The sequence below is a fragment of the Micromys minutus genome (genome assembly GCF_963924665.1).
Source record: "Micromys minutus genome assembly, chromosome: 7".
Lineage (NCBI taxonomy): Eukaryota > Metazoa > Chordata > Mammalia > Rodentia > Muridae > Micromys > Micromys minutus.
In genome coordinates, this window is record NC_137976.1 from 70,767,531 (window position 1) to 70,792,499 (window position 24,969).

General features: G+C 51.2%; 5 protein-coding genes across 5 annotated transcripts; all 5 read left to right on the top strand.

Moving 5' to 3' along the window:
• Positions 1-8,015: 8,015 nt before the first annotated feature.
• On the top strand, positions 8,016-10,313 carry LOC308422460 (splicing factor Cactin-like; the record flags this gene model as incomplete). Its single annotated transcript, XM_080919050.1, is given in 5 exon segments — positions 8,016-8,114; positions 8,116-8,172; positions 8,175-8,351; positions 8,354-9,685; positions 9,687-10,313. Coding segments are annotated over 5 exon segments (2,292 nt in total).
• A 1,548-nt stretch (positions 10,314-11,861) lies between these two features.
• Positions 11,862-13,733, top strand: LOC308422918 (splicing factor Cactin; the record flags this gene model as incomplete). Its single annotated transcript, XM_080919540.1, has 1 exon — positions 11,862-13,733. One exon carries the CDS (start codon positions 11,862-11,864, stop codon positions 13,731-13,733), a length of 1,872 nt encoding a protein of 623 aa, XP_080775666.1.
• Positions 13,734-14,895: 1,162 nt separating this feature from the next.
• Positions 14,896-17,155, top strand: LOC308422781 (splicing factor Cactin-like; the record flags this gene model as incomplete). Its single annotated transcript, XM_080919443.1, is given in 5 exon segments — positions 14,896-14,970; positions 14,972-15,031; positions 15,034-15,204; positions 15,207-15,246; positions 15,249-17,155. Coding segments are annotated over 5 exon segments (2,253 nt in total).
• Positions 17,156-18,328: 1,173 nt separating this feature from the next.
• LOC308422459 (splicing factor Cactin-like) lies at positions 18,329-20,628 on the top strand (the record flags this gene model as incomplete). The annotated part of the gene is given in 4 exon segments (XM_080919049.1): positions 18,329-18,427; positions 18,429-18,485; positions 18,488-18,667; positions 18,670-20,628. Coding segments are annotated over 4 exon segments (2,295 nt in total).
• Positions 20,629-21,720: 1,092 nt separating this feature from the next.
• On the top strand, positions 21,721-24,028 carry LOC308422919 (splicing factor Cactin-like; the record flags this gene model as incomplete). The annotated part of the gene is given in 3 exon segments (XM_080919541.1): positions 21,721-22,075; positions 22,078-22,122; positions 22,125-24,028. Coding segments are annotated over 3 exon segments (2,304 nt in total).
• Positions 24,029-24,969: the final 941 nt, after the last annotated feature.

Genomic DNA, 24,969 nt, shown 5'->3' on the forward strand with positions numbered 1-24,969 from the left:
TTATACTGTATCAAGTAATTTAGAGCAGAGAACAGCCTGGTTTTAACCCCTGATCTATGTACAAAATTCAAGGCTAGCCAGAGCTTCATAGTGAGACCTTGACCCCCCCAAAAAAAAAAAAAAAGAAGCAAGGGAGGAAGGAAAGAAGGAAGGAAGGAAGGGGAAGAGAAGGAGAAAAAAAAGAGGAGAAATTGAGGATAAGTTTGCAAAACAACCTATGAGCTCTTTTGGGTTCTAGACATACAGTTAAAGAAATGAGGAAGAGGAAGAAGCTAATGGGGTTGAACACTTAAGTGTGCTCTGGGAAGGTGTGATTTTTCACCTTTAGCTGCCACTTCTCTCCTTTTACAGCTCTTTCTAGTCATTGACAACACTTGCAAGTGTTAGAAGCACTTGAAGGTGTGTAAAGAGATCAGGTTGCGCCCTGTCCTAAGTTACTCCATGTTGTGTATATGTGCTCTACCCTTTCCTCAGTCTGGTGTGTCTAAATTCTCAGGGCTGGCTTTCCTGATAGGATCTTTGGAAGGGGGAGAGGGGTAAGGATATCTTGTCGGGGGGGGGGGGGGCAGGTAAGGATAGCTTGTACTAAAGTGCACGTGTGCACTTGCCTATGTATGAGGCTGTGGAGGTGAGAATCTGACTTTAGAAATAAATTATAAGAAGGGTGACTGTACATCAAGTTGTCTGGGAGTATACTTGTGATGGCTATTCTTATTAACTTGCTTACATCCAGAACCAGCTAGATCCAAACATCCGAGCACACCTTTGGGGATTTTCCTAACTGGATTATGTGGGGTGGAAAGACCCACCCTAAGTCTGTGTCACACCTTCAGGTGAAAGTCCATATTAAAAGGACCCATCAGAAATTCATTTAGGAAAGATTTCTGCTATTAATATGCTTCTCCTATTATCATTATACATATAACTATCACTAGGTATTAGCCCACCCCTTTGAGCAGATCTCTATTGAACAACAAAGATATACTATCTTGTAGTGATGCTATATAGACAAATAGATCATAATTCTATAGAATTCCTGATTTGATTCAAGTAATTTTAAGAAGTTTTAAGAGAGGGTTTTAGTTGCTAAAAAAAGTTAGAATCAAGACTAAGATGTGCCCCTTCCTCAGAATAGTAAGTAAGTAAAGACTTCTGTCTTAGTAAGGGTTTTACTGCTGTGAAGAGACACCATTACCAAGGCAACTCTTATAAAGACAACATTTAATTGGGGCTGGCTTACAGGTTCAGAGGTCCATTATCATCAAGGGGAACATGACAACATCTAGTCAGGCATGGTGCTGGAGAAGCTGAGAGTTCTACATCTTCACCTGAAAGCTGCTAGCAGAACACTGGCTTCCAGGCAGCTAGAATGAGGGTCTTAAAGCCCACACCCACAGTGACACACCTACTCCAACAAGGCCACACCTTCTAATAGTGCCACTCCCTGGACCAAGCACATACAAACTATCACAGCTGCATAATAAGAAATATTATGAACTTTCATAATCACACCAAAAAGAGAAATATACTTGAGACAATTTTGTGTTCAAGGAAAAAAGTATTTAGGTCCAAGGATAAAGCCACAGTTGTGTACTCTGATAAGGCAAGGCCATGTAAAAACATTGTTTTGAACTTTTAATGAGTATATTATAATGAAACACTGCTTTGAACTTAATATCAACATTCTTCTGTACCTCAAATTCTGTGTAACATTTTATCTATGAGGTAATTCTCTAAAGAACTTTTTGTCTAAGAAGATTTAAAAAGACTAGAAAAAAGAAATAGAGTGGTTGGCGGTTGGTTGAATAGTTTGGTTTGGGGACATTTGCCCCATCCATCACTCCATCCATCTAAATGTATATGTGTGTCTATGTGTTTGTGTGTAAGTATATGTGTATGTATGTAAGCATGCATGAATACTTGTGACAGACAGTCAGGCCAGTTTATCCAGAGATGTTTCTGGCAGATTCACCAGAGAAAGGAGCACCAGCAATAAATCTTTTCACCTAATCTCCTGCTGTTCTATTTAAGGACCCTAGGGGCTTTCACCAGCCTTCCACCCACCCACTCAGGTCAAGTCCCGGCCAAGTTCCATTCTCCACACACAGTTCTCAGGAGGAGCAGGAACACTGTTGAAAAACTGCAGAATGTACTGACTGTACTGACCCTCTGGTCCCAGATAGAGTTCAAATGCCTGTCATAATCTGCACCTGCTTGCTAGCCAATAGATTCAAAGGTCAGTATGCTTAGCCAATAACTTTAAACTGTAATCTTGCTGCTGTAACCTGTACCCCTAAAAAGTATAAAAACTGCTTGTTATAGCCATTCGGGGTCACCTTCCAGTCACTCGCCATGAGGGACTGATTGAGGGTCAACCCGGACTCGCTGGAAAATAAACCTCTTGCGTTTGCATCGAATGGGGGTCTCCCAGTAGTTAAGGCCCACTTCGAGTCTTACACTATGATGAGATGCTGAACTGTTTCTCGCCTCAGAGGAACTCAGACAGGCAGGTCAGCTACCACAGCATAGTAACTTAGACTCAAGACAGGAAAGTATTTTATTATTATACAGCCACCCAAATATCTGACCTCCACCCAAACCCAAGTCTCACCTCCACCGACACTCTTCCCCATCCACTACCTCAAGAAGAACCAAGCAGGAAAGGAGAACTGCTGGTGCTGGCCCCAGCCTTTGTTCGTTTTTATTTTATCTTATTTGTTTAGATGCCTATTTGCATCCTAATGAGAGATGGAAAGAAAGGGTGTGAATTTGGGTGGGTGGGAGTTGGGAAGAGAAAAACATACTCAGAATCTATTGCATAAAAAAAGTCTATTTTCAATTTAAAACCAAATCCTTCCAGATAAGTCATGTAGAGAAACATACACAGCCTAGAAACCTAATCAAGCGATGTACCAACAAGAGCAAAACCATCATGAGATGTACATGCCAGAGCAGAAATTAAGTCACAGAAAATAAGAGAGAAAAACAATGAATTGCTCAGAGCGATGCTGAGCTGAAGTGCACAGTTCTCAGGTTACCTTGGCTCTCTGGTAGACCGATTTCTACCACCTGGGTGGTCTTGGAGTTTTGGTGTGTAGGAGAGCAGAGGTTGCAGGCCCTTTCCTGGTAGCTCCCTTTGACCACTGCACCTGGGCCTGGTCTGCTACTACAGGTCTGGTGTTATACATATGTAATATATATGAATACACTGTAGCTATCTTCAGACACACCAGAAGAGGGCATTGAATCCTATTACACATGGCTGTGAGCCACCATGTGGTTGCTGGGATTTGAACTCAGGACCACTGGAAGAGCAGTCAGTGCTCTTAACCACTGAGCCATCTCTCCAGCCCTCTGGTGTTTTCGAGGCAGACTTCACTTGCTTTACTTTACTTCATTGTGGCTTTCTCCAGGGCAGCTTCACTTGGGAGGCAAGAGGAGGGCTAGCCTGAAGAGGCCTTCTCTATCTTTGCTGTGCATCTCAGCTCTCTTGCAGAGATCTCTCCGGCATAATAAATGTATTTCTAGCTCTTGTCTCCTGCAGGTTATGAGCACTGCACACATCATTCTTCAGTTTTCCCTCACTGACTTTCAGTGCTGAGCTACTCACAAACCTCTGGGGTAGCTTTCTGCACGCTATGATTGCCCCAGTGAAACCGAAGAGACTCAGTGGCACCTGAGGGGCTTGGTTTCTGGCTCCTGGCTTGCTTACTAAAGCTACTGTCAGAACCGGAAGGTTCTAATACCCACAAAATTTACTCAAAACAAGACAGCTGAGACTAAAATAAGAGAATTTCTGGGCTGGAGAGAATTTTTTAAAGCCCATGCTTGAAGAAAACAAAGCAGACAACTGTCTCAAAAAGAATTTCCACACCAGCAAGGTGCTGCACACCTTTAATCCCACGCAGGAACAGAGGCAGGAAGAGAATAAATCTGTTGTAAGTTTAAGTTTGCCTGATTTACATTTGAGTATCATGTTAGCCAGGAATATACAGTGAGACTGGGGGGCTGAGAGGAGGGTATGTTGGTTTCCTTTGCTTTTTTTTTTTTTTTTTTTTGTTTTGGGTGTTGATGGATGGGAGGGGTGAGTCGTGGTTTCTCCATGTAACCCTGGCTGTCCTGGAACTCTCTCTGTAGACCAGGTTGACCTCACACAGGTATCCTCCTGCCTCTGCCTCCTAAGTGCTGGAGACCTATCTTAAAAAGAACAACAACAAACCACCCAGACCAGGAATATAATAAAGCTCAGTTGGTAGAGTACTTGCTTGGGGTCTGGCCAATCCAAAGCATCACAGAATTCCTTCTTGGTGATACAAACCTGTAATCCCAGAGTTCAGGAAGCAGTTAGGTCAGAAGTTCAAGGTCCTCCATGGTGGTATAAGTATCTAAATGACATTGAGCCAGAAACCCAGTCTAAGGGGGGGAAACCCACATTTTCAAAGATTTCCTTTATAAAGGACTAGCAATACCTGTAACGTGCATATGGTCATTTTTATCCACTATCTTTTGATGGACAGTGATTTTGTTCCCATAGGCTATCTTGACCAATACTGCGATGAATGTGTAGATCTTCTGGACTCTTGACTTCCTTTTGGGATGCGCCTAGGAGAGGAACTGCTGAGTCACCTAGTTGTATTTTTACGTTTTTAAAGAATTGCTGTACTGTTTTCCTGAGTCACAGTTGTTTTCCCCATAGACTGTGAACGGGTGCTTCAGGCTCTTTACATCTTCACAAACATTGTCTTTCCTTCTTTGGTTTCTGTTTTTCCTTCTATCTCGTGATAAGCATACAAACATGTCTAAGGTACTATCCCAGTGTGGCTTTCATTCCTGTTTCCTTAGGATTAGTGAGGCTGAGCATTTCTCAGTTGCCTGGTCATCATTTGAATATCATTAGACACTTGTTTTACAAATTGGATTACTTGGGCTTTTTACTATTGAATTAAAAGAATGCCAGAGACAGTTTTGATTCTAATCCCTGCTGAGGTTCATGGTCAGATGTTTCCTCCCGCTCCAGGAACTGACTGCCTGTGTGTACTGTTCTCTTCTAACTACTAAAGACCCTGACCCTTCACAAGTGCTGTAAATATGCAACTCAGGTCATTATAAACACGACCATGTTTATTACTGTGTTTCAAATATTCTCAAATTCTGTTGTGAACTGTAATGTAAACATCTAATATTCGGATGTGCGATATGTGGCCTTTCGGGGAGGTCATGACCCAGAGGTGTGAGAACCACTGTAGCTCTCTCTACTGTGCTTTCTACCTTGGGCCTCAGAGTCATTTCTTCCCACCCCTTCAGCACATTCTAAGATGACTGTGATCTTCCACTCTGAACAAAGTCCCCTTCACCTTCCAGGTCTTACTGTTCTCCCTCTCTTTAAGCAAAAAGTAATTAAATTGCATGAACTTTAGAAAGTATATGTGAGCTAATAGAAAGTTACTTATTTAACTTATGGCTTCAGGTACAACAGTGACACATACCAGTAGCATCAGGGTGGCCTGACATCACCAGTTAATGGTAGAAAGTAACATTACTGACGAGAGAAAGGTGTGGAAAAGTGAGAAATAGCAGTTATCCTGACTTCTGTTGTGCATAAAAACTGCATGAAGAATGTTGACCAGGGGAGAATGAATTAGAATTAGAAGGGAGTGACTGGAGAGAGAAAATCTATTTGGAAGTTTCTGGAAAGAGATAGATAATAAATAAGAGTATGAAACAAAATTTAGAACATAGTGTTTGGAAAAATCTCAATGGCTTACAAAAACCACAAGGAACTTTACTGTTCACAAATAAATCACTGGATTTTCTGCCTTCCAAAATCTTTCTAAGACTTCCTGGGATTATTTTGCTACTGATTCGAGCACAAAGATGCTCAATAGGATGTTCTTCCCCTCATCTCAGCCCAACTCCTTACCTACCTGAAGCACACAAGGCATACTAGGAAGAGAAGAACACTATCATGAGCTCCCTACTACACTCGTCAGGCTCATAAAAAGAAGACATTAGGTATTGAAAACAATGTAGAAAAATGGGGTATCTCAGTCAAAGAGAGTATTAAATCTTTTTTTTTAAAGTTAAGAAACAAAACATAAAGTCTGGGACAATATGAAAAGACCAAATCTACTAGTAATAGGAAAAGAAATAAAACAAAACAAACAAACAAACAAACAAACAAACAAAAAAAAACACAGGTAGGAGGCACAGAAAATATTTTTAACAAAATCATAGAAGAAAAATTTTCCAATCTAAAGAAGAAAGTGCCCATCAAGGTACAGGAACCAAATAAAACACTACATAATAATCAAAACACTAAATCTACAGAACGAAAAATATATATTAAATGTTGCAAGGCAAAAAGACCAAGTAACATATAAAGGCTGACTTATCAGAATTATACCTGAGTCCTCAAAGGAAAGTATAAAAGCAAGAAAGGCCTGAACGCAGACATTCTACAAGCTCTAAGACCACAGATGCCAATCCAAACAACTATGTCCAGTAAGACAAGAAATAGCCTTTGAAGTCTCAGAAACTCAAGCGTTCCACCATAAACTAAATTTAAGCAGTATCTGTTATGAAATATAATACAACAGGAGAACAAGTACCTTGTGGACCCATGCATAGTGCTCCCTGGGAAATCATACCATGCAACAGATATAGTAATGAGAGGTTTATGTGTGGTTTACCTGGGGGAAGGATTAGAGGCAGACAGAGGGAGCAGAGCCTTGAGGGCAGAAAGTGGGGACAGAGGAGGACAGAAAGGGGGAGAGAGACCAGCTGTAAACACATAGGAACAGAAAGAGAAAAAGAGAGAGAGAGAGAGAGAGAGCCAACCAGGGTGGCAAGCAGTCCTTTTATTTGGCACACCTGGCGGTGTCAGGTAATAACAGCAAGTGATGATGTAAGCTGTTGCTAGGTCCTTGGAAAAAGTCTAGTGGAATCACCTATAGCCAACAGTATCTATCTACCAGTACTCCTCGAATAAAGATACTAGAAGGAAAACTTCAGACCAAAGAGGTTAAACACGTCCAAAAAGACACAAGTAATAAATAATCCCAGGCTAGTAAATCAAACCAGAGGAGAGGAAAAGGGGAAGTTCACACCCTGAGAAAAAGCTAATAGAAATTAACAAATACTGCTCATTGATAATTCCCAATATCAGTGATCTCAATCACCCAATTAAAAAAAAAAGGCCTAACAGACTGGACCTAACATGATCTATCTATCTGTTGAATTGAAGAAACACACTTAACCATCAAGGATAGAAATCACTTCTGGGTAAAAAGGTAGAAATGGTATTCCAAGTAAATGGGCATAAGAAGCAAGCAGGTGTAACCATTTTAGTACCTAACAAAAAACCTTCAAAACAAAACTAATGAGAAGAGATAGGGAAGGACATTAAGTATCCATAAAAGAAAAAATCTACAAGAATATTGCAATTCTAAACATTTAAGTTCCAAACACAAGGGCCCCCAAGTTCATGAGACAAACACTAATACAGTTAAATCACATATTGACCATGTCTTAGTTAGGCTTTTTATTGCTATGAAGAGACACCATGACCACAGTAACTCTTATAAAAGAAAACACTTTATTGCTGCTGGCTTATAGTTCAGTCCATTATCATCATGGCAGGTAGACATGGTGCTGGAGAAGGAGCTGGAAGTCCTTCTACTCTGGATCAGCAGGTAGCAGAAAGAGACAGTAAGCCACTAGGCCTAGCTTGAGCTTCTAAAACTTCAATGCTTACTCCCAGTGACACTCTTCCTCCAACAAAACAACACCTACTCCTATAAGGTCTCCCCTCCTAATGGTACCACTCCCTGTGGGCCTATAGCGGCCACTTTTATTCAAACCACCATATTCCTATACGTGGCTCCCAAAGGCTTATAGCAATATCATAATGCAAAATGCATTTTGTCCAACTTTTAAAAGTCCCAAGTTTGTTCCAAGACTCACAGCCATTTCTCAACTATAAAATCAAAATGAAAAAGCAGATCACACGCCCGCGCATGCGCGGCGCGGACAACGAAATGAGTCGGGACTCTGGCTGGCGCTCAGGGTCTGCCGGTCGCAGGGGTCGGAAGCGTCGGAGTCGCAGCCGCAGCCGGGAGCCATGGGCGGAGCAACCGAAGGCGGCGACGGGAACAGGAGCGGCGCCGCGAAAGAACGCAAGCAAGCGGCGCAGTCGAGGGCGCGGGTCAGATTCAGAAGGAGACCATCAGCAGAGGTCTAGGAGGCGAAGCCGGAGCCTGCGGCCACCCCGACAGCACTCACAGGACCAGTCCTCCTACTCTGACTCGGGTGAGGAGAGGGCACAGGGCTCCCGGGCCCGGAAGCGTCACCGGCGCTCCGCTCGTGGTCTCCAGGGTCATCAGCATCTAACTCCGACTCCCCAAGACGCTCCCGGAGTCCCGGGGCAACTGCCCTGGCCATGAGCCAGCAGCAGAGCCTGCAGGAACGGCTGCGGCTGCGGCTGCGGCTGCGGGAGGAGCGCAAGCAGCAAGAAGAGCTGCTCAAAGCCTTGGAGACGCCTGAGGAGAAGCGTGCGCGGAGACTGGCCAAGAAGGAAGCTAAGGAGCGCAAGAAGCGCGAGAAGATGGGCTGGGGCGAGGAGTACATGGGCTACACCAACACCGACAACCCCTTTGGGGATAACAACCTGCTGGGAACCTTCATCTGGAACAAGGCCTTGGAGAAGAAAGGCATCAACCGCCTGGAAGAAAAGGAGCTTAAGGAGCGCAACAAGAGGATCCAGGAGGAGAACCGGCTGGAGCTGCAGAAGGTGAAGCGGCTGCGGCTGGAGCGGGAGCGGGCGAAGGCCACGCGGGAGCAGGAGCTGGAGCTGCTGCAGCGGGAGAAGGAGGCAGAGCACTTCAAGACCTGGGAGGAGCAGGAGGACAGCTTCCACCTGCGGCAGGCCAAGCTTCGCTCCAAGATCAGAATCCGCGATGGGCGGGCCAAGCCCATTGACCTGCTGGCCAAGTACAGCAGTGCCGAGGACGAGGACGATGATCTTGCCGTGGAGATGCACGAGCCCTACACCTTCCTCAGTGGCCTCACGGTGGCAGACCTGGAGGACCTGCTCGAGGACATCCAGGTGTACATGGAACTGGAGCAGGGCAAGAACGTGGATTTCTGGCGGGACATGACAACCATCACAGAGGATGAGATCGCCAAACTCCGAAAGCTGGAGGCCTCCGGCAAGGGCCCAGGTGAGCGTCGTGAGGGCGTCAACGCCTCGGTCAGCTCCGACGTCCAGTCAGTGTTCCAGGGAAAGACATACAACCAGCTGCAAGTCATCTTCCAGGGCATCGAGGGCAAGATCCGAGCTGGCGGCCCCAACCTGGACATGGGCTACTGGGAGAGCCTGCTGCAGCAGTTGCGTGCACACATGGCCAGGGCCAGGCTCCGTGAGCGCCACCAAGATGTTCTCAGACAGAAGCTGTTCAAACTGAAGCAGGAGCAGGGTGTGGAGAGCGAGCCGCTCTTCCCCATCCTCAAGTCAGAGCCCACAGCCCCCCACAGCCCCGAACCTGAGGAGCAGCCTCCCAGCCCCGGGACTTCAGTGGATCCCGTGGACCCCGTGGAACCCGAGGAGGCCACAGCAGCAGGGGAGGCAGAGGGCGAGGCAGAGGGCGAGGCGGTGCTGATGGAGGAGGACCTGATCCAGCAGAGCCTGTCCGGCCGACTACGACGCCGGCCGCTACAGCCCGCGGCTGCTCACAGTACACGAGCTGCCTCTGGACGCGCATGTGCTGGAGTCGCACGAGGACCAGCAGCACCTGCAGCTGTCTCGCCAGCAGCTTCAGGCCACAGGTGATGCGAGCGAGAGCGCCGAAGACATCTTCTTCCGGCGTGCGAAGGAGGGCATGGGGCAGGACGAGGCGCAGTTCAGCGTGGAGATGCCACTGGGTGGCCGTGCCTACCTGTGGGCCGACAAGTACCGGCCGCGCAAGCCGCGCTTCTTCAACCGCGTGCATACGGGCTTCGAGTGGAACAAGTACAACCAGACGCATTATGACTTCGACAACCCTCCACCCAAAACTGTGCAGGGCTACACATTCAACATCTTCTACCCGGACCTCATCCGGAAGCGCGCCACCCCCGAGTACTTCCTGGAGGCCTGTGCGGACAACCGGGACTTTGCCATCCTGCACTTCCACGCAGGCCCGCCCTACGAGGACATCGCCTTCAAGATTGTCAGTCGCGAGTGGGAGTACTCACACCGCCACGGCTTCCGCTGCCAGTTCGCCAATGGAATCTTCCAGCTCTGGTTCCACTTCAAGCGCTACCGATACCGCCGGTGACGCCTGTGGGCTTGCCCGCCCCGCCAGCCTGGCCCCTGGACAGCTCTCCGGTGGGAAGGCTGAGAGGACCAGCTCTGGCCTTCCCTCACCAGCATGGTGCCAGCCACAGCCCCTCTGGCAGATCCCTGCCTGTCTGGAAAGAATTTTGAACTGTTTGGAAAGACTGTTTGTTTAAGGTGGCAGAAATGTCTTGTTTTCACGGACTTGTTCAACCATGGAGCCCCATGTGGTTTTGATATATTTAATAGAAAGCTTAGTAAAAAAAAAAAAAAAAAAAAAAAAAAAAAAAAAAAAAATAAAAAATAAATAAATAAAAGGCCTAACAGACTGGACCTAACATGATCTATCTATCTGTTGAATTGAAGAAACACACTTAACCATCAAGGATAGAAATCACTTCTGGGTAAAAAGGTAGAAATGGTATTCCAAGTAAATGGGCATAAGAAGCAAGCAGGTGTAACCATTTTAGTACCTAACAAAAAACCTTCAAAACAAAACTAATGAGAAGAGATAGGGAAGGACATTAAGTATTCATAAAAGAAAAAATCTACAAGAATATTGCAATTCTAAACATTTAAGTTCCAAACACAAGGGCCCCCAAGTTCATGAGACAAACACTAATACAGTTAAATCACATATTGACCATGTCTTAGTTAGGCTTTTTATTGCTATGAAGAGACACCATGACCACAGTAACTCTTATAAAAGAAAACACTTTATTGCTGCTGGCTTATAGTTCAGAGTCCATTATCATCATGGCAGGTAGACATGGTGCTGGAGAAGGAGCTGGAAGTCCTTCTACTCTGGATCAGCAGGTAGCAGAAAGAGACAGTAAGCCACTAGGCCTAGCTTGAGCTTCTAAAACTTCAATGCTTACTCCCAGTGACACTCTTCCTCCAACAAAACAACACCTACTCCTATAAGGTCTCCCCTCCTAATGGTACCACTCCCTGTGGGCCTATAGCGGCCACTTTTATTCAAACCACCATATTCCTATACGTGGCTCCCAAAGGCTTATAGCAATATCATAATGGAAAATGCATTTTGTCCAACTTTTAAAAGTCCCAAGTTTGTTCCAAGACTCACAGCCATTTCTCAACTATAAAATCAAAATGAAAAAGCAGATCACACGCCCGCGCATGCGCGGCGCGGACCACCAAATGGGTCGGGACTCTGGCTGGCGCTCAGGGTCTGCCTGTCGCAGGGGTCGGAAGCATCGTAATCGCAGCCGCAGCCGGGAGCCATGGGCGGAGCAACCGAAGGCGGCGACGGGAACAGGAGCGGCCCCGCGAAAGAACGCAAGCAAGCGGCGCAGTCGAGGGCGCGGGTCAGATTCAGAAGGAGACCATCAGCAGAGGTCTAGGAGGCGAAGCCGGAGCCTGCGGCCACCCCGACAGCACTCACAGGACCAGTCCTCCCACTCTGACTCAGGTGAGGAGAGGGCACAGGGCTCCCGGGCCCGGAAGCGTCACGGGCGCTCCGCTCCTGGTCTCCAGGGTCATCAGCATCTAACTCCGCTCCCGGAGTCCCGGGACAACTGCCCTGGCCATGAGCCAGCAGCAGAGCCTGCAGGAACGGCTGCGGCTGCGGCTGCGGCTGCGGGAGGAGCGCAAGCAGCAAGAAGAGCTGCTCAAAGCCTTGGAGACGCCTGAGGAGAAGCGTGCGCGGAGACTGGCCAAGAAGGAAGCTAAGGAGCGCAAGAAGCGCGAGAAGATGGGCTGGGGCGAGGAGTACATGGGCTACACCAACACCGACAACCCCTTTGGGGATAACAACCTGCTGGGAACCTTCATCTGGAACAAGGCCTTGGAGAAGAAAGGCATCAACCGCCTGGAAGAAAAGGAGCTTAAGGAGCGCAACAAGAGGATCCAGGAGGAGAACCGGCTGGAGCTGCAGAAGGTGAAGCGGCTGCGGCTGGAGCGGGAGCGGGCGAAGGCCACGCGGGAGCAGGAGCTGGAGCTGCTGCAGCGGGAGAAGGAGGCAGAGCACTTCAAGACCTGGGAGGAGCAGGAGGACAGCTTCCACCTGCGGCAGGCCAAGCTTCGCTCCAAGATCAGAATCCGCGATGGGCGGGCCAAGCCCATTGACCTGCTGGCCAAGTACATCAGTGCCGAGGACGAGGACGATGATCTTGCCGTGGAGATGTACGAGCCCTACACCTTCCTCAGTAGCCTCACGGTGGCAGACCTGGAGGACCTGCTCAAGGACATCCAGGTGTACATGGAACTGGAGCAGGGCAAGAACGTGGATTTCTGGCGGGACATGACAACCATCACAGAAGATGAGATCGCCAAACTCCGAAAGCTGGAGGCCTCCGGCAAGGGCCCAGGTGAGCGTCGTGAGGGCGTCAACGCCTTGGTCAGCTCCGACGTCCAGTCAGTGTTCCAGGGAAAGACATACAACCAGCTGCAAGTCATCTTCCAGGGCATCGAGGGCAAGATCCGAGCTGGCGGCCCCAACCTGGACATGGGCTACTGGGAGAGCCTGCTGCAGCAGTTGCGTGCACACATGGCCAGGGCCAGGCTCCGTGAGCGCCACCAAGATGTTCTCAGACAGAAGCTGTTCAAACTGAAGCAGGAGCAGGGTGTGGAGAGCGAGCCGCTCTTCCCCATCCTCAAGTCAGAGCCCACAGCCCCCCACAGCCCCGAACCTGAGGAGCAGCCTCCCAGCCCCGGGACTTCAGTGGATCCCGTGGACCCCGTGGAACCCGAGGAGGCCACAGCAGCAGGGGAGGCAGAGGGCGAGGCAGAGGGCGAGGCGGTGCTGATGGAGGAGGACCTGATCCAGCAGAGCCTGGCCGACTACGACGCCGGCCGCTACAGCCCGCGGCTGCTCACAGTACACGAGCTGCCTCTGGACGCGCATGTGCTGGAGTCGCACGAGGACCAGCAGCACCTGCAGCTGTCTCGCCAGCAGCTTCAGGCCACAGGTGATGCGAGCGAGAGCGCCGAAGACATCTTCTTCCGGCGTGCGAAGGAGGGCATGGGGCAGGACGAGGCGCAGTTCAGCGTGGAGATGCCACTGGGTGGCCGTGCCTACCTGTGGGCCGACAAGTACCGGCCGCGCAAGCCGCGCTTCTTCAACCGCGTGCATACGGGCTTCGAGTGGAACAAGTACAACCAGACGCATTATGACTTCGACAACCCTCCACCCAAAACTGTGCAGGGCTACACATTCAACATCTTCTACCCGGACCTCATCCGGAAGCGCGCCACCCCCGAGTACTTCCTGGAGGCCTGTGCGGACAACCGGGACTTTGCCATCCTGCACTTCCACGCAGGCCCGCCCTACGAGGACATCGCCTTCAAGATTGTCAGTCGCGAGTGGGAGTACTCACACCGCCACGGCTTCCGCTGCCAGTTCGCCAATGGAATCTTCCAGCTCTGGTTCCACTTCAAGCGCTACCGATACCGCCGGTGACGCCTGTGGGCTTGCCCGCCCCGCCAGCCTGGCCCCTGGACAGCTCTCCGGTGGGAAGGCTGAGAGGACCAGCTCTGGCCTTCCCTCACCAGCATGGTGCCAGCCACAGCCCCTCTGGCAGATCCCTGCCTGTCTGGAAAGAATTTTGAACTGTTTGGAAAGACTGTTTGTTTAAGGTGGCAGAAATGTCTTGTTTTCACGGACTTGTTCAACCATGGAGCCCCATGTGGTTTTGATATATTTAATAGAAAGCTTAGTAAAAAAAAAAAAAAAAAAAAAAAAAAAAAAAAAAAAAAATAAATAAATAAATAAATAAAAGGCCTAACAGACTGGACCTAACATGATCTATCTATCTGTTGAATTGAAGAAACACACTTAACCATCAAGGATAGAAATCACTTCTGGGTAAAAAGGTAGAAATGGTATTCCAAGTAAATGGGCATAAGAAGCAAGCAGGTGTAACCATTTTAGTACCTAACAAAAAACCTTCAAAACAAAACTAATGAGAAGAGATAGGGAAGGACATTAAGTATTCATAAAAGAAAAAATCTACAAGAATATTGCAATTCTAAACATTTAAGTTCCAAACACAAGGGCCCCCAAGTTCATGAGACAAACACTAATACAGTTAAATCACATATTGACCATGTCTTAGTTAGGCTTTTTATTGCTATGAAGAGACACCATGACCACAGTAACTCTTATAAAAGAAAACACTTTATTGCTGCTGGCTTATAGTTCAGAGTCCATTATCATCATGGCAGGTAGACATGGTGCTGGAGAAGGAGCTGGAAGTCCTTCTACTCTGGATCAGCAGGTAGCAGAAAGAGACAGTAAGCCACTAGGCCTAGCTTGAGCTTCTAAAACTTCAATGCTTACTCCCAGTGACACTCTTCCTCCAACAAAACAACACCTACTCCTATAAGGTCTCCCCTCCTAATGGTACCACTCCCTGTGGGCCTATAGCGGCCACTTTTATTCAAACCACCATATTCCTATACGTGGCTCCCAAAGGCTTATAGCAATATCATAATGGAAAATGCATTTTGTCCAACTTTTAAAAGTCCCAAGTTTGTTCCAAGACTCACAGCAATTTCTCAACTATAAAATCAAAATGAAAAAGCAGATCACACGCCCGCGCATGCGCGGCGCGGACAGCGAAATGAGTCGGGACTCTGGCTGGCGCTCAGGGTCTGCCGGTCGCAGGGGTCGGAAGCGTCGGAGTCGCAGCCGCAGCCCGGAGCCATGGGCGGAGCAACCGAAGGCGGCGGCGGGAACAGGAGCGGCGCCGCGAAAGAACGCAAGCAAGCGGCGCAGTCGAGGGCGCGGGTCAGATTCAGAAGGAGACCATCAGCAGAGGTCTAGGAGGCGAAGCCGGAGCCTGCGGCCACCCCGACAGCACTCACAGGACCAGTCCTCCCACTCTGACTCAGGTGAGGAGAGGGCACAGGGCTCCCGGGCCCGGAAGCGTCACGGGCGCTCCGCTCCTGGTCTCCAGGGTCATCAGCATCTAACTCCGCTCCCGGAGTCCCGGGACAACTGCCCTGGCCATGAGCCAGCAGCAGAGCCTGCAGGAACGGCTGCGGCTGCGGCTGCGGCTGCGGGAGGAGCGCAAGCAGCAAGAAGAGCTGCTCAAAGCCTTGGAGACGCCTGAGGAGAAGCGTGCGCGGAGACTGGCCAAGAAGGAAGCTAAGGAGCGCAAGAAGCGCGAGAAGATGGGCTGGGGCCAGGAGTACATGGGCTACACCAACACCGACAACCCCTTTGGGGATAACAACCTGCTGGGAACCTTCATCTGGAACAAGGCCTTGGAGAAGAAAGGCATCAACCGCCTGGAAGAAAAGGAGCTTAAGGAGCGCAACAAGAGGATCCAGGAGGAGAACCGGCTGGAGCTGCAGAAGGTGAAGCGGCTGCGGCTGGAGCGGGAGCGGGCGAAGGCCACGCGGGAGCAGGAGCTGGAGCTGCTGCAGCGGGAGAAGGAGGCAGAGCACTTCAAGACCTGGGAGGAGCAGGAGGACAGCTTCCACCTGCGGCAGGCCAAGCTTCGCTCCAAGATCAGAATCCGCGATGGGCGGGCCAAGCCCATTGACCTGCTGGCCAAGTACATCAGTGCCGAGGACGAGGACGATGATCTTGCCGTGGAGATGCACGAGCCCTACACCTTCCTCAGTGGCCTCACGGTGGCAGACCTGGAGGACCTGCTCGAGGACATCCAGGTGTACATGGAACTGGAGCAGGGCAAGAACGTGGATTTCTGGCGGGACATGACAACCATCACAGAGGATGAGATCGCCAAACTCCGAAAGCTGGAGGCCTCCGGCAAGGGCCCAGGTGAGCGTCGTGAGGGCGTCAACGCCTCGGTCAGCTCCGACGTCCAGTCAGTGTTCCAGGGAAAGACATACAACCAGCTGCAAGTCATCTTCCAGGGCATCGAGGGCAAGATCCGAGCTGGCGGCCCCAACCTGGACATGGGCTACTGGGAGAGCCTGCTGCAGCAGTTGCGTGCACACATGGCCAGGGCCAGGCTCCGTGAGCGCCACCAAGATGTTCTCAGACAGAAGCTGTTCAAACTGAAGCAGGAGCAGGGTGTGGAGAGCGAGCCGCTCTTCCCCATCCTCAAGTCAGAGCCCGCAGCCCCTCACAGCCCCGAACCTGAGGAGCAGCCTCCCAGCCCCGGGACTTCAGTGGATCCCGTGGACCCCGTGGAACCCGAGGAGGCCACAGCAGCAGGGGAGGCAGAGGGCGAGGCAGAGGGCGAGGCGGTGCTGATGGAGGAGGACCTGATCCAGCAGAGCCTGGCCGACTACGACGCCGGCCGCTACAGCCCGCGGCTGCTCACAGTACAGGAGCTGCCTCTGGACGCGCATGTGCTGGAGTCGCACGAGGACCAGCAGCACCTGCAGCTGTCTCGCCAGCAGCTTCAGGCCACAGGTGATGCGAGCGAGAGCGCCGAAGACATCTTCTTCCGGCGTGCGAGGGAGGGCATGGGGCAGGACGAGGCGCAGTTCAGCGTGGAGATGCCACTGGGTGGCCGTGCCTACCTGTGGGCCGACAAGTACCGGCCGCGCAAGCCGCGCTTCTTCAACCGCGTGCATACGGGCTTCGAGTGGAACAAGTACAACCAGACGCATTATGACTTCGACAACCCTCCACCCAAAACTGTGCAGGGCTACAAATTCAACATCTTCTACCCGGACCTCATCCGGAAGCGCGCCACCCCCGAGTACTTCCTGGAGGCCTGTGCGGACAACCGGGACTTTGCCATCCTGCGCTTCCACGCAGGCCCGCCCTACGAGGACATCGCCTTCAAGATTGTCAGTCGCGAGTGGGAGTACTCACACCGCCACGGCTTCCGCTGCCAGTTCGCCAATGGAATCTTCCAGCTCTGGTTCCACTTCAAGCGCTACCGATACCGCCGGTGACGCCTGTGGGCTTGCCCGCCCCGCCAGCCTGGCCCCTGGACAGCTCTCGGGTGGGAAGGCTGAGAGGACCAGCTCTGGCCTTCCCTCACCAGCATGGTGCCAGCCACAGCCCCTCTGGCAGATCCCTGCCTGTCTGGAAAGAATTTTGAACTGTTTGGAAAGACTGTTTGTTTAAGGTGGCAGAAATGTCTTGTTTTCACGGACTTGTTCAACCATGGAGCCCCATGTGGTTTTGATATATTTAATAGAAAGCTTAGTAAATAAATAAATAAATAAATAAATAAATAAATAAATAAATAAATAAATAAATAAAAGGCCTAACAGACTGGACCTAACATGATCTATCTATCTGTTGAATTGAAGAAACACACTTAACCATCAAGGATAGAAATCACTTCTGGGTAAAAAGGTAGAAATGGTATTCCAAGTAAATGGGCATAAGAAGCAAGCAGGTGTAACCATTTTAGTACCTAATAAAAAACCTTCAAAACAAAACTAATGAGAAGAGATAGGGAAGGACATTAAGTATTCATAAAAGAAAAAATCTACAAGAATATTGCAATTCTAAACATTTAAGTTCCAAACACAAGGGCCCCCAAGTTCATGAGACAAACACTAATACAGTTAAATCACATATTGACCATGTCTTAGTTAGGCTTTTTATTGCTATGAAGAGACACCATGACCACAGTAACTCTTATAAAAGAAAACACTTTATTGCTGCTGGCTTATAGTTCAGAGTCCATTATCATCATGGCAGGTAGACATGGTGCTGGAGAAGGAGCTGGAAGTTCTACATCTGGATCAGCAGGTAGCAGAAAGAGACAGTAAGCCACTAGGCCTAGCTTGAGCTTCTAAAACTTCAATGCTTACTCCCAGTGACACTCTTCCTCCAACAAAACAACACCTACTCCTATAAGGTCTCCCCTCCTAATGGTACCACTCCCTGTGGGCCTATAGCCGCCACTTTTATTCAAACCACCATATTCCTATACGTGGCTCCCAAAGGCTTATAGCAATATCATAATGCAAAATGCATTTTGTCCAACTTTTAAAAGTCCCCATAGTCTATAATAATCTCAAGGTTGTTTAAAAGTCCAAAGTTTGTTCCAAGACTCACAGCAATTTCTCAACTATAAAATCAAAACGAAAAAGCAGATCACACGCCCGCGCATGCGCGGCGCGGACCGCCAAATGGGTCGGGACTCTGGCTGGCGCTCAGGGTCTGCCGGTCGCAGGGGTCGGAAGCATTGGAGTCGCAGCCGCAGCCGGGAGCCATGGGCGGAGCAACCGAAGGCGGCGACGGGAACAGGAGCGGCGCCGCGAAAGAACGCAAGCAAGCGGCGCAGTCGAGGGCGCGGGTCAGATTCAGAAGGAGACCATCAGCAGAGGTCTAGGAGGCGAAGCCGGAGCCTGCGGCCACCCCGACAGCACTCACAGGACCAGTCCTCCCACTCTGACTCAGGTGAGGAGAGGGCACAGGGCTCCCGGGCCCGGAAGCGTCACGGGCGCTCCGCTCCTGGTCTCCAGGGTCATCAGCATCTAACTCCGACTCCCCAAGACGCTCCCGGAGTCCCGGGGCAACTGCCCTGGCCATGAGCCAGCAGCAGAGCCTGCAGGAACGGCTGCGGCTGCGGCTGCGGCTGCGGCTGCGGGAGGAGCGCAAGCAGCAAGAAGAGCTGCTCAAAGCCTTGGAGACGCCTGAGGAGAAGCGTGCGCGGAGACTGGCCAAGAAGGAAGCTAAGGAGCGCAAGAAGCGCGAGAAGATGGGCTGGGGCGAGGAGTACATGGGCTACACCAACACCGACAACCCCTTTGGGGATAACAACCTGCTGGGAACCTTCATCTGGAACAAGGCCTTGGAGAAGAAAGGCATCAACCGCCTGGAAGAAAAGGAGCTTAAGGAGCGCAACAAGAGGATCCAGGAGGAGAACCGGCTGGAGCTGCAGAAGGTGAAGCGGCTGCGGCTGGAGCGGGAGCGGGCGAAGGCCACGCGGGAGCAGGAGCTGGAGCTGCTGCAGCGGGAGAAGGAGGCAGAGCACTTCAAGACCTGGGAGGAGCAGGAGGACAGCTTCCACCTGCGGCAGGCCAAGCTTCGCTCCAAGATCAGAATCCGCGATGGGCGGGCCAAGCCCATTGACCTGCTGGCCAAGTACATCAGTGCCGAGGACGAGGACGATGATCTTGCCGTGGAGATGCACGAGCCCTACACCTTCCTCAGTGGCCTCACGGTGGCAGACCTGGAGGACCTGCTCGAGGACATCCAGGTGTACATGGAACTGGAGCAGGGCAAGAACGTGGATTTCTGGCGGGACATGACAACCATCACAGAGGATGAGATCGCCAAACTCCGAAAGCTGGAGGCCTCCGGCAAGGGCCCAGGTGAGCGTCGTGAGGGCGTCAACGCCTCGGTCAGCTCCGACGTCCAGTCAGTGTTCCAGGGAAAGACATACAACCAGCTGCAAGTCATCTTCCAGGGCATCGAGGGCAAGATCCGAGCTGGCGGCCCCAACCTGGACATGGGCTACTGGGAGAGCCTGCTGCAGCAGTTGCGTGCACACATGGCCAGGGCCAGGCTCCGTGAGCGCCACCAAGATGTTCTCAGACAGAAGCTGTTCAAACTGAAGCAGGAGCAGGGTGTGGAGAGCGAGCCGCTCTTCCCCATCCTCAAGTCAGAGCCCGCAGCCCCCCACAGCCCCGAACCTGAGGAGCAGCCTCCCAGCCCCGGGACTTCAGTGGATCCCGTGGACCCCGTGGAACCCGAGGAGGCCACAGCAGCAGGGGAGGCAGAGGGCGAGGCAGAGGGCGAGGCGGTGCTGATGGAGGAGGACCTGATCCAGCAGAGCCTGGCCGACTACGACGCCGGCCGCTACAGCCCGCGGCTGCTCACAGTACACGAGCTGCCTCTGGACGCGCATGTGCTGGAGTCGCACGAGGACCAGCAGCACCTGCAGCTGTCTCGCCAGCAGCTTCAGGCCACAGGTGATGCGAGCGAGAGCGCCGAAGACATCTTCTTCCGGCGTGCGAGGGAGGGCATGGGGCAGGACGAGGCGCAGTTCAGCGTGGAGATGCCACTGGGTGGCCGTGCCTACCTGTGGGCCGACAAGTACCGGCCGCGCAAGCCGCGCTTCTTCAACCGCGTGCATACGGGCTTCGAGTGGAACAAGTACAACCAGACGCATTATGACTTCGACAACCCTCCACCCAAAACTGTGCAGGGCTACACATTCAACATCTTCTACCCGGACCTCATCCGGAAGCGCGCCACCCCCGAGTACTTCCTGGAGGCCTGTGCGGACAACCGGGACTTTGCCATCCTGCACTTCCACGCAGGCCCGCCCTACGAGGACATCGCCTTCAAGATTGTCAGTCGCGAGTGGGAGTACTCACACCGCCACGGCTTCCGCTGCCAGTTCGCCAATGGAATCTTCCAGCTCTGGTTCCACTTCAAGCGCTACCGATACCGCCGGTGACGCCTGTGGGCTTGCCCGCCCCGCCAGCCTGGCCCCTGGACAGCTCTCCGGTGGGAAGGCTGAGAGGACCAGCTCTGGCCTTCCCTCACCAGCATGGTGCCAGCCACAGCCCCTCTGGCAGATCCCTGCCTGTCTGGAAAGAATTTTGAACTGTTTGGAAAGACTGTTTGTTTAAGGTGGCAGAAATGTCTTGTTTTCACGGACTTGTTCAACCATGGAGCCCCATGTGGTTTTGATATATTTAATAGAAAGCTTAGTAAAAAAAAAAAAAAAAATAAATAAATAAATAAATAAAAGGCCTAACAGACTGGACCTAACATGATCTATCTATCTGTTGAATTGAAGAAACACACTTAACCATCAAGGATAGAAATCACTTCTGGGTAAAAAGGTAGAAATGGTATTCCAAGTAAATGGGCATAAGAAGCAAGCAGGTGTAACCATTTTAGTACCTAACAAAAAACCTTCAAAACAAAACTAATGAGAAGAGATAGGGAAGGACATTAAGTATTCATAAAAGAAAAAATCTACAAGAATATTGCAATTCTAAACATTTAAGTTCCAAACACAAGGGCCCCCAAGTTCATGAGACAAACACTAATACAGTTAAATCACATATTGACCATGTCTTAGTTAGGCTTTTTATTGCTATGAAGAGACACCATGACCACAGTAACTCTTATAAAAGAAAACACTTTATTGCTGCTGGCTTATAGTTCAGAGTCCATTATCATCATGGCAGGTAGACATGGTGCTGGAGAAGGAGCTGGAAGTCCTTCTACTCTGGATCAGCAGGTAGCAGAAAGAGACAGTAAGCCACTAGGCCTAGCTTGAGCTTTTAAAACTTCAATGCTTACTCCCAGTGACACTCTTCCTCCAACAAAACAACACCTACTCCTATAAGGTCTCCCCTCCTAATGGTACCACTCCCTGTGGGCCTATAGCGGCCACTTTTATTCAAACCACCATATTCCTATACGTGGCTCCCAAAGGCTTATAGCAATATCATAATGGAAAATGCATTTTGTCCAACTTTTAAAAGTCCCAAGTTTGTTCCAAGACTCACAGCCATTTCTCAACTATAAAATCAAAATGAAAAAGCAGATCACACGCCCGCGCATGCGCGGCGCGGACCACCAAATGGGTCGGGACTCTGGCTGGCGCTCAGGGTCTGCCTGTCGCAGGGGTCGGAAGCGTGGGAGTCGCAGCCGCAGCCGGGAGCCATGGGCGGAGCAACCGAAGGCGGCGACGGGAACAGGAGCGGCCCCGCGAAAGAACGCAAGCAAGCGGCGCAGTCGAGGGCGCGGGTCAGATTCAGAAGGAGACCATCAGCAGAGGTCTAGGAGGCGAAGCCGGAGCCTGCGGCCACCCCGACAGCACTCACAGGACCAGTCCTCCCACTCTGACTCAGGTGAGGAGAGGGCACAGGGCTCCCGGGCCCGGAAGCGTCACGGGCGCTCCGCTCCTGGTCTCCAGGGTCATCAGCATCTAACTCCGCTCCCGGAGTCCCGGGACAACTGCCCTGGCCATGAGCCAGCAGCAGAGCCTGCAGGAACGGCTGCGGCTGCGGCTGCGGCTGCGGGAGGAGCGCAAGCAGCAAGAAGAGCTGCTCAAAGCCTTGGAGACGCCTGAGGAGAAGCGTGCGCGGAGACTGGCCAAGAAGGAAGCTAAGGAGCGCAAGAAGCGCGAGAAGATGGGCTGGGGCGAGGAGTACATGGGCTACACCAACACCGACAACCCCTTTGGGGATAACAACCTGCTGGGAACCTTCATCTGGAACAAGGCCTTGGAGAAGAAAGGCATCAACCGCCTGGAAGAAAAGGAGCTTAAGGAGCGCAACAAGAGGATCCAGGAGGAGAACCGGCTGGAGCTGCAGAAGGTGAAGCGGCTGCGGCTGGAGCGGGAGCGGGCGAAGGCCACGCGGGAGCAGGAGCTGGAGCTGCTGCAGCGGGAGAAGGAGGCAGAGCACTTCAAGACCTGGGAGGAGCAGGAGGACAGCTTCCACCTGCGGCAGGCCAAGCTTCGCTCCAAGATCAGAATCCGCGATGGGCGGGCCAAGCCCATTGACCTGCTGGCCAAGTACATCAGTGCCGAGGACGAGGACGATGATCTTGCCGTGGAGATGTACGAGCCCTACACCTTCCTCAGTAGCCTCACGGTGGCAGACCTGGAGGACCTGCTCAAGGACATCCAGGTGTACATGGAACTGGAGCAGGGCAAGAACGTGGATTTCTGGCGGGACATGACAACCATCACAGAAGATGAGATCGCCAAACTCCGAAAGCTGGAGGCCTCCGGCAAGGGCCCAGGTGAGCGTCGTGAGGGCGTCAACGCCTTGGTCAGCTCCGACGTCCAGTCAGTGTTCCAGGGAAAGACATACAACCAGCTGCAAGTCATCTTCCAGGGCATCGAGGGCAAGATCCGAGCTGGCGGCCCCAACCTGGACATGGGCTACTGGGAGAGCCTGCTGCAGCAGTTGCGTGCACACATGGCCAGGGCCAGGCTCCGTGAGCGCCACCAAGATGTTCTCAGACAGAAGCTGTTCAAACTGAAGCAGGAGCAGGGTGTGGAGAGCGAGCCGCTCTTCCCCATCCTCAAGTCAGAGCCCACAGCCCCCCACAGCCCCGAACCTGAGGAGCAGCCTCCCAGCCCCGGGACTTCAGTGGATCCCGTGGACCCCGTGGAACCCGAGGAGGCCACAGCAGCAGGGGAGGCAGAGGGCGAGGCAGAGGGCGAGGCGGTGCTGATGGAGGAGGACCTGATCCAGCAGAGCCTGGCCGACTACGACGCCGGCCGCTACAGCCCGCGGCTGCTCACAGTACACGAGCTGCCTCTGGACGCGCATGTGCTGGAGTCGCACGAGGACCAGCAGCACCTGCAGCTGTCTCGCCAGCAGCTTCAGGCCACAGGTGATGCGAGCGAGAGCGCCGAAGACATCTTCTTCCGGCGTGCGAAGGAGGGCATGGGGCAGGACGAGGCGCAGTTCAGCGTGGAGATGCCACTGGGTGGCCGTGCCTACCTGTGGGCCGACAAGTACCGGCCGCGCAAGCCGCGCTTCTTCAACCGCGTGCATACGGGCTTCGAGTGGAACAAGTACAACCAGACGCATTATGACTTCGACAACCCTCCACCCAAAACTGTGCAGGGCTACACATTCAACATCTTCTACCCGGACCTCATCCGGAAGCGCGCCACCCCCGAGTACTTCCTGGAGGCCTGTGCGGACAACCGGGACTTTGCCATCCTGCACTTCCACGCAGGCCCGCCCTACGAGGACATCGCCTTCAAGATTGTCAGTCGCGAGTGGGAGTACTCACACCGCCACGGCTTCCGCTGCCAGTTCGCCAATGGAATCTTCCAGCTCTGGTTCCACTTCAAGCGCTACCGATACCGCCGGTGACGCCTGTGGGCTTGCCCGCCCCGCCAGCCTGGCCCCTGGACAGCTCTCCGGTGGGAAGGCTGAGAGGACCAGCTCTGGCCTTCCCTCACCAGCATGGTGCCAGCCACAGCCCCTCTGGCAGATCCCTGCCTGTCTGGAAAGAATTTTGAACTGTTTGGAAAGACTGTTTGTTTAAGGTGGCAGAAATGTCTTGTTTTCACGGACTTGTTCAACCATGGAGCCCCATGTGGTTTTGATATATTTAATAGAAAGCTTAGTAAAAAAAAAAAAAAAAAATAAATAAATAAATAAATAAATAAATAAATAAATAAAAGGCCTAACAGACTGGACCTAACATGATCTATCTATCTGTTGAATTGAAGAAACACACTTAACCATCAAGGATAGAAATCACTTCTGGGTAAAAAGGTAGAAATGGTATTCCAAGTAAATGGGCATAAGAAGCAAGCAGGTGTAACCATTTTAGTACCTAACAAAAAACCTTCAAAACAAAACTAATGAGAAGAGATAGGGAAGGACATTAAGTATTCATAAAAGAAAAAATCTACAAGAATATTGCAATTCTAAACATTTAAGTTCCAAACACAAGGGCCCCCAAGTTCATGAGACAAACACTAATACAGTTAAATCACATATTGACCATGTCTTAGTTAGGCTTTTTATTGCTATGAAGAGACACCATGACCACAGTAACTCTTATAAAAGAAAACACTTTATTGCTGCTGGCTTATAGTTCAGAGTCCATTATCATCATGGCAGGTAGACATGGTGCTGGAGAAGGAGCTGGAAGTCCTTCTACTCTGGATCAGCAGGTAGCAGAAAGAGACAGTAAGCCACTAGGCCTAGCTTGAGCTTCTAAAACTTCAATGCTTACTCCCAGTGACACTCTTCCTCCAACAAAACAACACCTACTCCTATAAGGTCTCCCCTCCTAATGGTAC